Below are 12289 nucleotides of genomic sequence, written 5' to 3'. Positions count from 1 at the left end.
GGAGACATTTCTGGCCCATATGTTCTTGGATTTTAGAGTCTTCCAATATGTGATTAACAACAAAGGAGGAACCAATAATGCAGCTTTCAAGTAAAATTATCGGAGACACATCGACACTAGAACAAAATGTAAATAGGTTTATAAATCTCAGATTTGAGTCATAACGTAGGTTGTGCTCTGAATCTAAGCATGATTGCTTGCCTTCCTGAGATAGGCTCAGTCTGTCCAACTTCACATTTACTTCCTGGAGCTCCCCCTTTACTGGTGAGAGCTGGATTCCAGGCAAAGGGCACCACCTACTCCCCAACAATGTGAAGCACCTTTGTAGAGAACGCAGCAGCTCATTATCAAAACCACAAGAGCTAGGTTTCTGCTCTGCTGCAAACCAAGAAATCTTCATGCCAGACCTCTGTGGAACTCCACAGCACCTGAGCTGGTGAAGATCCTTGTAGGAGTCATACACCAGTCCTTAAACAAAGAGCAGAGAAGGGTTCCTGCACCTGTTGTTGTATAATTATGCTCATCGTAGAGTCCGGACTTTAGACTGTGGGTTAGGTTAGTCAGATTTCCATTACCACGACAAATTACATGAGATAAACTTAAAAAGAAGAACTGCTTATTGTGGTTCATGGTTTCATATGTTCAAGTCTATGGTCAGACCTCATTGCTTTGGCCTTGTGATGAGGTACTGCTTCACAATGGGAAGAACGTGGAGGAGCAGGCAGCTACCCTCATGGGAGCTAGGAAACAATGAGAAAAAAGACATTGCCATCCTCCACTCATCTTTAAGTGCATGCCCCCAATAACCAATTTCCCACTAGGCCCTTGCTCTTCCTGGATTCTATCACCATCCAGTAGTATTAAGTTGAGGACAAGCCTTTAACACGTGGGCCTTTGGGGAACACTCAAGGTCCAGTCTAGAGCAGACTGTCACAATTTACAATGCTTAGCACAAAAGGTAATGAATATGCTTTCAGGAGGACACAGAGCTGGAGGTGAGGCTGCTTAAACAAGACAGCTCAGAAGAAAATAGAATAATTAAAAGAGAATGGGTAGATTCAAAATGGCAAACATAGATCAAAAAGTCAACATATTAGTTTTTAAAACCGTATCAAGTTTCAGTTAATATTTACCATTTATAACTCTGTCTTCCCTTGCTGGAACACAGGCGTTGCTCCCATGAGCACAATAAAGGGAGCCAGACTCTGATAGCCTCTCCACTGAGCCAACTGCCGCTGTCCCTCTCACTACTTATGAAGTCCAAAGACAGCATTTTAGGGAAGCTTGTTGTGGTATCCCTGTTCCTCACTGTCCTACCCAGAGGCATGCCACAGTGAGGGAGGTCCTGAATCAGCTGGGATGTTCTCCAAGTCCAGGGAACAGGGTACAGTACCTTCTGCTGCTTTTGATATCGGTGATGCTTTCAGGAAGGTGTGATGAGAGGTGATGTGTAAGTCACCTGCTGCTGTCTCAGAATTTACCCCAGAGCTTAGCAGCTTCAAACAGAAAACATTTACTGTCTCATATTTTCTATGTTAAAAATAAAAAATAGGTCTACATGTTGGTTCTGATGTCAGGTCCCTCATAAGTCTGCATCCCATCAGCCAGGTCTGTATTCCCTTCTGAAAACTCAACGAAGGCAGGATCTGTTCCCAGGCTGATTCGCATGGTTACTCAAGATCTGCTCTTGACAGGATGCTGGGCTGACAGTCTCAGCAACTCACTGTCTATTCTCCAAAGACTCCTTAGTTCCTTGCCACACAGACTTTCTATGGAGCAGTCCATAGCATGAGGCCACAGAAAGATCCCAGAGCAGAAGCCACATTATGCTGCTAATCAAACCTTAGACCCTCAGGTACCTCCTCCCTGCTGGGGGTGAGTCAACCTATACTGCCCCCAATGTTGGTTGTTTCTTGCATGCGTATTTTTGTATTGTGTGTGTGTGTGTGTGCATATGCACAAGTGGATGTCAGAGGACAACTTCAAGTGAAATCTTCAGGAATGCTGGTCAGCTCCTTTTGAAGCAAACACTCTCATTGGCCCAGAGCTCACCAATTAGGCTATGCTGACTGCCTAGGGAGTTCCAAGGATTTTCCTGTCTTTGCTTCCTCAGTACTGAAATTACAAAAAAAAAAAAAAAAAAAAGCCACTTCCCCAAGCATTTTTGGGGTACTGGGAACACAACTCAGGTCCTCATGCTTGCACAGCAAGCACTTTACCTACTGACCCAGTTCCCAACCCCAATGTTGGTCATATATATTTTTTTACTTATTTGAGAGTGACACAGAGAGAGAAAGGCAGATAGATAGAGAGAGAATGGATGTGCCAGGGCCTCCAGCCACTGCAAAGGAAATCCAGATGTGTGTACCCCCTTGTGTATCTGGCTAACATGGGTCCTGGGGAATCAAGCCTCAAACTGGGGTCCTTAGGCTTCATGAGCAAACGCTTAACTGCTAAACCATCTCTCCAGCACTGGTCATATTTTTCAAAACCACCACAGGTGCTGATGAGTTAAGGATCTTCAGGGACCAAAGAAAGAACTGAATTGACTTTGCTAGTTACATGAGAGCTATTACCTTTCACCTGAAAGAACAAAATGAATGTGTGGTTTTTCTAAGAGAGAGAGAGAGAGAGAGAGAGAGAGAAAGAGAGAGAGAAAAGTTGGTAAAGGGAGTACAGTGTTCACTAGGATCATTTTGAGGCATCATCCCAGGGACATTAGAGGAAACAGGAAATCTTAATAGTGTAAACTTGAAGTCAGAAAACCAGTTTCTTCCAACAATTGAATAACTGAATTACCTTGGTAAAAATGCTGAACTTGGACCCTCAGTTTCTTTGGCAATACAATGGAGATTCAAACAACATCCACCTAGCAGAGTGCTTACAAAGACTGGGTAAGGGCAAATCTACCTTGTGATGAGTGTTCCAAAACACCAGCTTTTGACTAGAAGCAAATAACTTTAGTGTGGTTATCCTTTCCATTCTTTTTTGCTACTATTAGGAACAAACTCATCTTGAGTTTGAGACACTAATTTTGACATTCTACTATACTGCTGTCAATAATTCACATATGATCCCGCACTCTGGTTCACCATACTATTTTGCTGTAGGTTTTTATGTTGACAAGGAACAAACAAGGAGATAATCAGGCCACAAGGCATACCCACATGGTTTAGATGCCTATCCTCCTAGTTGCTATGCAATGGATGGAAATTTAGGATTCTGCACCTCCCCCTTTCTCCTCTGCATCTCTCTCATGCTCTTACTTTCTCAAAGTGCTCTATTCCAATTCACTGTACAGAAGTTTCTTAAGGAGCGCCTGTATCTAAGAAAACAGGAATTCATGCTGTTTTCCCACTTCCTACTATGAAGCAAAGTGAATTCAATTCAAGATTTTATATGACTTGTAGACAATGTCTCCCTTCCTTCAGTTAGTCATTATTCTCTAATTTATTTTCCAGATTATAGTATTGTTAAATTTACTTGGCTAAACAAGAAAAAAAAAGTTTCTATCATTTATTCTCTTATCTTTTCTTGTAGGTCGTAAAAGGAAATAAGTCCATAACACATAATTCCATGATTCTATTGCTTCCATGGGAAAAAGTAGAAAACTGGTCCTTACTGGCACAGAAGTGCTGTCAGAGAAATGAAGAGGGAGGTGCGGATTCCATCGCGGTCTGGGACCTGCGGTTTGCACACTCTTCTGTTTCTGAGATGTTGCATTAACCACAAGTGTTGGTCCATCATAGCAAAGTCAAGGTTTAAGATGAGCCCTCAGTCATGCCTTACTCCACCCACAGTCATGCTCTAGACAGAATCTCAGGAGACTATCAGTGGTGAAAGTATGTGGGCAACTATGTTTTATTCATCTGTGTTTCATTTCCTGGTCACTGGTATTTCCTGATTCATCCAATTGCAGCCTGGGAGCAACATGAGGTGGGGTTGTGACAGGGCAGCCTTAATTTCCCTTGGTAACAGGAAAACTGAACCCAAACCTGTAATTTTGTTGTCTTCTTTTTAAAATGTTTTATTTATTCATTAATTTACTTATTTATTTAGAGTGTGTGTGTGTGTGTGTGTGTACATGCACACACATCGTGTGTGTGCAGACACATGAGCCCTGTGTGCACACATGAGGAGGACAGGGAGAATGCCTGGTTTCCTTCACTGCCACTTTATTTCCTTTCTACAGTCTTTCATCTAGATCTGTCATTTCTTTAAAAAAATTTTGTTGTTGTTGTTGTTTGTTTGTTTGTTTTTCAAGGTAGGGTCTTCTAGCCCAGTGTGACCTGGAATTCACTATGGAGTCTCAGGGTGGCCTTGAACTCACAGTGATCCTCCTACCTCTGCCTCCTGAGTGCTGGAATTAAAGGTGTGTGCCACCACGCCTGGCTTCTTTTAAAAAGTTTTGATCAGACTGGCTGACTAACAAACCCCAATGATTTCTACAGGACTGGAGTTATAGGCCTGTGTGGCTATGCCCTGATTTTCTTCTTTTTTTTTTATTAATTAGTTTTGTATTCAGCAAATACAGTCAGTTTGGTACCATTGTTAGGCTCATCCATGACCTACCCCCCTCCCTATGGCCCCTCCTTGTTGAGGTATAGGGGTCATGCATTCTGGAGTTAGCCCACAGTTATGGGTAAGATAAATGTCTCTGCATATCATGACCCAACATGTGGCTCTGACATTCTTTCCGCCCCCTCTTCCGCAAAAGTTCCCTGAGCCATGTTGGGTTCATTTTTGGTCTGCTTCAGTGATGAGGTGTTGGGGGTCTCTGGGGCTCTGGTTCTCTGATTTGGTAGGAGTTGATTTTTCTCTGTGTTGATCTCCTCCCCCCTTGTGCTGTTATCCAGTTCATCAGGAAAACAGCACCCTTGCTTGTTTTGCCAATTTTTCTTAGTTTCAGCTGGAATGTCCTGATTTTCATGTGGGTGTTGGAGATAAAATAAGATGGTCTCAAGCCCTCTCTGGCCCTTGTGCTTCTAAAGAAAGCACTTTAACCTCTTGAACCATTCCCCTAGTCCCTGAACTTTCATTTTATTCCATTTTATTTTTATGAGTATGTGTGTGTGAGGATGTGTGTTCATGTGTGGATGCATGGGTGTGTTGGGTGGGGGCTGTGTATGTGTGTATGCAGGCCAGAGGACAACCTTAGGTGCCATTCTACAGGAATTCCACCCACCTTTTTGAAACAGTGTCTCTCATTGGTCCAGAGCACACCAATTAGAGGAACACTGTTTATTTTTAAGATAGGTTCTCATGTAGTTCAAACTAGCTTTAAACATACTACGTAGCAGAGAATGTCCTCTTGCCTCCACTTCCTAAATGCTGGGATTACAGGCTTGTGCCACCACACCAGGTTTCATGCCTGGCATTTGAGTTTAGGATCCTAGAACTAATTAGTGCACCTATAAAAAATCTGAAAACCCCAGTACGTTCTGTGTACTGTGTCAGGAGACAGCTTCAAGTCCACAGTAAGAGCCCACCAAACAACATAGCTGATGAGGACTGTGTCACATTTTATTTTTCCTCCACAGACATGACAGGAAAAGCATTTACTTTCCCTTGAGAATCAGCCACTGCAGATGTGTCTCTGATGCCCCAGGTGAAGAAGTCATTGTAGAACTTCACCCTGTGTCTGAGGCTGTTAGTCCTTATAGCCTCTCTTCCTACAACACTTCCACCCAAGACAATGAGCTCCTTCTCTTTGCGGAGAAAGGGGAGAGTACATGCTGTATATTGGAAACTTTGGAGTCATTTTCAAGACCTCTCCTAATCCTTACATCCCAGTCCATCTCTGTAAACTGGGAGTCTGCCTCTAGGATTGCTGACCTATGGGAAGCCTGTGGGGAGGAAAGGGTTAAGAAACGGGTACTCTCTGGGGGCTGAGGCACAGGTTATCCTGGGACAAGAGCTGGATTCCTTTAGGGGATGTTTTGATGCAAAACAGTCCTTTGTTTGGGAGATATGGGAAGTGTCTTTATGGGACCAAGTGCTCCCCCTGAAGGACGTGCAAGAGTTCTGTGAGGATGCCCACCTCACAAACTAGCAGGCTCTGACTCATGAACAAAATGGCTGTGTGGTGGCTAAGCCCAAAATGTGGGTTTAAGTGTCTTTCACATCAGTCATAACTTGTGTTTAATAATAATCATATACCTTTTGAAATTAAATCCATTTATAAGCTCAGTTAAGATTACTCTAAAACTTACATTAAATAATATTAAAAGAAAGCAATGACAGGTCTTTGCTATATATTATTTACTGTTGCAAAAATTACTTTGGGTGAACTGTACCGCAATTGTCTGCCGTATCAAACCACAGGAACCTAGGGGAGCACACAGCATTCTGGACCAGGCTACAATCTTTTAAAGCCCTGTAGGAGGTCCTACGGGGGGTTCTGGGTATGCAAATTTAGAAACCTATGAAAACAATGTGACTACTGGGAGTGGCTTTCAGGAATGGACTAAGAATGGGGCCTCCAAAGAATTTCAAAAGGAGCTTTCTCAGGAGTAGTAGGTTGTGAAAGTGTTTTCCTTGTACCTTCCCAGAAAGGAATCAAAGGTACCCTTAGGGAGCCCCTGTGAAGGTAAAGACAAACTGCTCTGGAGGTCCCTCTTTGCAACCACTCTCAACTTCTTCTGGAAGCAGCTGTTCTGAGAAATAAAACCAGGTTTTTTTTTTTTTTGTTGTTTTGTTTGTTTTTTTCTTTTAAACTCAATATACATACTCCTTCTTGGCCCTGCAAGGCCCATGGGGCACAAGCCCTTTGCTTACTCTGCAGTATACATTCAAAGGCATACTCCCAGTGGGCCACTTGCAGGTCTTTGTAGTTGGGAGATACAAACTTTGGTTTTTAAATCAACCTTTCACGGACCACTAACAAACTTGGCTTCTTTTTTCACCCAGCCAAATAATTCTAAAATCTTAAATCTTCTTACAAATAGTTATCCCCCTCACACACCCCTTAGAAAGAAATGGCAATAGGAGTTTGGTATAGGACTCTGGTATAGAGAGCTGTTAAGTTTTAGAGTTTAAATTAGTACACAAAAATTCACAGAAAATAAGATTGTCAATGTAGCCAAGAAGACGGTAAGGACAAGGCAGAAATATCTAATTGTGTTCTACTGGACAAGAACAAAATTTGTCAATTTCCATCCCAATAACCCAGTCAGGAGAGTTGGTTGGGTGTTAGCACTGATTTCAAAAAGGTCTTCAGATATTCCTTCAGTTGCAAGTACAGTATAATGCTTGTACTATCCTCATGGAAATCATATGTAAGTGTAGTGAAATTCAGAGTTGAGTGTGCCCAAGTTACTAACATTAAATATACTGTAATCCAGGCACACTGAGAGACACATTCTAATGTGAACCTCAACAAAATCGGAGAAAAGTTTTATGGGTCTCCAATCCAGGTAAAAATGTATGGGACTGATCATATTTCTTCTGGACTGCCAGGGTCTGTTATTCTTGTCATTGCCCAAAGGAGAATGTGATAAGTGGGAAAGGCAATTTTGACTGCATTTCCAGCACATCCTGTACATCAGCCACATCCTCCCTGAAGCTTTAGAGCCTGATGGCCATCTGACATTTAGAGTGATCTTTCAATCCATCCCTCCACATAGGGACTATACAACTCACTTTTCTGCCACCAGATAACTAATAACAATGAGCTGCCCCTTTGCTTCTGATTCCTACCTGTTCCCCACTCTGACCTCTGAGACCAGAAAAAGATATAGGAGAATGATGATAAACACAAGTGGATGAAGGTATAGCTCAGTGGCAGAGCACTTGCCTAGCATGGGTAAGGCTCTGCGTTGTGTACCCAGTGCCACAAGAAAGAAGTATTTAAATTTTTAACCAAAATAAAATAAACACAAAATAAAATCAACACTCAACCTTTTAGTCATTTAAATCATTCTTTAATGCACACTTACTTTCAAATTAGGCAACTTTCTTGGAGTAGAGGAAGAATGTTAGAATTCTATTTCTTTCTTTCTTTCTCTCTCTCTCTTTCCTTCACTCCCTCCCTATAACCTTTCACAAATACTTAGACTGGGATTGGGGAGATGGTCATTGAGAAAATTGTTTGTCTCACAAGCATAAGAACTTGAGTCTGATGCCCTGTTTCCATGTAAAATGTAGCTTTACTGGTGAGAGCCTGTAGTCCCAGTGCTGGGAAAGTGGAGACAGAGCATCCTTGGTGCTCACTGGTTAGCTAGTCTTGTCTAATTTGTGGGCTCCAAGACAATAAGAGACTTTGTCTCAAAGAAGATGGAGCATTCCTGAAGGTGACATCTAAGCGTCCTCTGGCTCCCACATGCAAATGCACACATAAGCATGCATATCCACACACACACATACTCATGTAAAAACATATACATACTCACACACATGCACTAACAAATTTCCCAGGCTATGATGGGAGATATATTTCAAGACCCTCAGTGGATGCCTAACACTGTGGGTAATACTGAATCTCTATGCACACTGCTTTTCCTACTCTTATGCATCTATGATAGAATGGACATAGGAAGAGAATAACACAATAATAAATAACATCATAGAAGAATGATAACAATATGTTATAATTAAAGTTATATGACTTGCCCATTCTCAAGCTATGTTATTATACTGTATGTACAAATGGGTGGATAGCAAGTACACCACAAATACACAGGATAAAGGATGAGTCATGTCCCAGGTGGATGAGTCACAACTGTATAGATTTCATCATGGTACTCAGAATGGTGGAAAATTTAAAATTGTTTACATCTGGAAATTTCCATTTTATGTTTTTAGACCACAGCTGATCATGGGTAATTAAAATTGGTGATAGATAAAGGGGATCAATTCATTGTCAAGCAGTCAAATATTCTAGGCCAGAGGGTTTTTGCTAATAGCACGGTAAAGGGCATCTTTGACCTCCTTGTTCCTCAAAGTATATACCACGGGGTTAAGGAGTGGAGTAAAAACAGTATAAGTGACAGAGATCAGCTGGTCCTGATCCCTGGTATTCTCTGACTTGGGCTTGAGGTAAGCAATGGAGGCACAACCATAGTGGATGATGACCACAGTGAGGTGGGAGGCACAGGTTGCAAAAGCTTTCTTCCTGCCCTCGGCAGAGGCAATCTTGAGGATGGTAGAGATGATGAGGATGTAAGAGATGAACACCAAACCCATGGGCACCACAATAACGAGTGAGCTGATGATAAAGTTAATTATATCATGTAGAGTGGTATCAACACAGGAGAGTTTCATAACTGGGCGGATGTCACAGAAATAATGGGCCACTTCCCTGTTACAAAAGGGCAGCCTGAACACAGATGCAATCTGGATTATGGCCACAAGCAGCCCAGTGCTGAAGGCTCCCCACACCAGCTGGGCACATACTGTCTTGTTCATGATGATGGAGTACCTCAAGGGGTTGCAGATGGCTACATAGCGGTCATACCCCATGGCCGTGAGCAGAAAGCAGTTGTTGATGGCCAAAGTGATAAAAAAGAACATCTGAGCAGCACAGCCAGCCAAAGAAATGGGTTGACTTGACTCTACAAGACTGGAGAGCATCCGTGGTACAATGACCAATGTGTACATGGTCTCTGACACAGAAAGCATGCTAAGAAAGAAGTACATGGGAGTGTGGAGATGGCGGTCAATGCTGATAATTGTCACAATGGTGACATTGCCAGTCAGAGTGAACAGGTACAAGGTTAGAAATACCATAAAGAGGGTAAGCTTGTGGTCATGAAAGCTGGAGAAACCCTGGAAGACAAACTCACTTACCACTGTGTGATTTTCTCTCAGCATCTTCCAGGTTGAAATGATGGAGACTTAGACCAATCAGTCAGAAATCATTAGTTCCTGATCAAGGGACCCTAGGAGAAGAAACGGGCGAGGATTTTGCCAAGTTAGTATTAACAACTTTCCTTCTCTTGGAAAAAGATAGGTATAATTAGGTAATTATTCAATGTATGGTAGTTCATACATGAAATTTGGAAGAATGAATAGGGATGGGATAGGAAGGAAGAAGAAACATCTGGAGCAAGTATGCCAAAGATATCCTGGTGAGTTAAAATACAGGTGTTAGGAAGTACATAATTAAGTGCATAATCAAATATCAAACCCATGGATTATAGTCTCAGAGTTCCTTACTCAAAATTTGTTTAAACCAGAGTCTTGTCTTCTTAAAGTTTCCCCTTCGAGGTTGCTGACCAAAGAAACGCCTTCCATTTCTGCATCACAGAAGTGGCTGCTCTCTCCCGGACACTTGTCTGCTTATTCAGTGAACCCTTTTTTTACTGACCACTCAATGTCTTCAAACCTAATTGTCCCTCTCACCTTTTGAAAATAAGAAATATTCCTCTCTTGTTCCAATATCTGGATGAAAGCCCCATCTTCCTCAGAAGTTCTTCACAAGGCCTGGGCAACCTGTCAATCAAGCCTCTTGTTTCCCAGAAACTTGAGAGAATAATGCTCACAGGTCATGTGCATTTCATGCTTCTTGTCACAGGTAGTGTGCCTCACTGCCAAAGTCATCTCTGCTTTTTAACTTTTTCAAAATTGTAAAGTGGATCATTTGTGGAAATCAATTTGTGCCTCTATCATCTCTTTGAGGACTTTCTAGGGATCATAAAGCTGTTTTCAAAACTAATAGTACAACATAAGTAGTACCTTACAGCACATTTTTGTTTTAATAAAGAGTGTTTCCACATATTATTTAACATCATAACGTCCTACATGTTAGCTGGTTATTACCTCCCATCGTGCAGAAGAGAAATCTATGACATCTAGGGTTGGGTGATTTGCTCAAATGAATTCAATCTTTTAATTTTAAAGCTAGGATGAGTTGTCCTACAATAAAGTACCTAGGAAATACCAAAGCCACAGAATACATGAGAAATGATTTCTTGTTTTAATGGTAAGAAATAATGCATTTTCCTTTCTCTGGCAATGAGATTATACATTATGAATACATAGGAAATCTCTAAAAGTAGAAAATATTTAGAGTGTTTCACTTTCATATGTTGATGAAATATACTAACATAGAGCAATACCTATACATATACTCCTTGGCTTAATTATTTCACTTCCAAGTATTTAATAAATGATCAGAGAGATATATAACTTGATATATGTGCAAATAATCTTTCATATTATTTACAATGGTGAAGGCCAGAAACACTATAGTTTGATAGAGGAATACTTAATTAGAAAACATTAATCTGATAGGAACAATGAGGTGACTATATAGCTAAAAAAAAGAGCTTACAAGAAAAATATGACAGTTAAGTCATAGACTACAGTTTTATAGAAATAAAAGAGACAAAAAGAATGGACAAAGGAAGGAAACATTCAATGATACAAATACCAATTAAGAAGAGAAATACAGGCTTATTTAAAAGCATTATTCTAAGAACAAATGGAAAATCTAAAATTATTTTTCCTTTATCTTCTGTATATATAATCAAGATATTTATACTTAATTATTCCCCCTTTAACAAACTTGATAACAGTTCTTCTTCTAAGTCAAAATACATTGTTAGGCTCCAGAGAAAACTGAGGAGAAATACAAATAGTGGGTTAATTTGCCTCAGTCAAGAGAGGTTGAGAACACAATACATGACCCACCTACAGTCCCAGAACAGGCCTTACATAGAAACTTGAGCACCGGGCTGGAGAGATGGCTTAGTGGTTAAGAGCTTGCCTATGAAGCCTAAGGACCCCGGTTCAAGGCTCAATTCCCCAGGACCCATGTTAGCCAGATGTACAAGGGGGTGCATGCGCCTGGAGTTCGTTTGCAGCGGCTGGAAGCCCTGGCGCACCCATTCTCTCTCTCTCTCTCTATCTGCCTCCCTCCCTTCCTCTCTCTCTCTCTCTCTCTCTTACTCTTAAATAAATAAATAAAAGTGAACAAAAAAAAAAAAAGAAGAAGAAGAAAGAAACTCGAGCACCCAAGGGCCACATCCAAGGGACATTAACTTCAATTGTGAAATGTGTAGTTGGTCAGTAGATGGGAAATACAAGAGAGACACACGCATAAAAGGTACTAAATTTAAAGGGACACAAATGATTACAATGAGTAAGATTTTAAGGTACTGTTAAAAAATTTAAATTAATGCAGAATTTTGTGAATGATGAAATACCACCAATGTCATTATATAGTGGGATGCAATTGTTGACTGAAAGTTTTTAAAAGAAAAGTATAAAATAAGTTTCAAAATATAAAGCATTTGTCCAAATTTATATTAGTTTTCCTCAAAGATGAGGGGAGAAGATAGATTTTAAC

General features: G+C 41.0%; 1 protein-coding gene and 1 pseudogene across 1 annotated transcript; one reads left to right on the top strand and one right to left on the bottom strand.

Annotated features, from left to right (window-relative positions):
- Window positions 1-6112, top strand: part of LOC101597572 — a 56279-nt pseudogene extending 50167 nt beyond the window's left edge.
- Window positions 6113-8877: 2765 nt separating this feature from the next.
- LOC101603860 (olfactory receptor 10J1-like) lies at window positions 8878-9810 on the bottom strand. Its single transcript, XM_004671096.2, has one exon. It carries the CDS (start codon window positions 9808-9810, stop codon window positions 8878-8880), a length of 933 nt encoding a protein of 310 aa, XP_004671153.1.
- Between the last annotated feature and the right edge of the window lie 2479 nt (window positions 9811-12289).

This window comes from Jaculus jaculus, chromosome 1, assembly GCF_020740685.1.
Source record: "Jaculus jaculus isolate mJacJac1 chromosome 1, mJacJac1.mat.Y.cur, whole genome shotgun sequence".
In the NCBI taxonomy this organism is placed as follows: Eukaryota; Metazoa; Chordata; class Mammalia; order Rodentia; family Dipodidae; genus Jaculus; species Jaculus jaculus.
The sequence above is the reverse complement of the archived record's forward strand: the minus strand, read 5'-3'. Positions and strand labels throughout refer to the sequence as shown.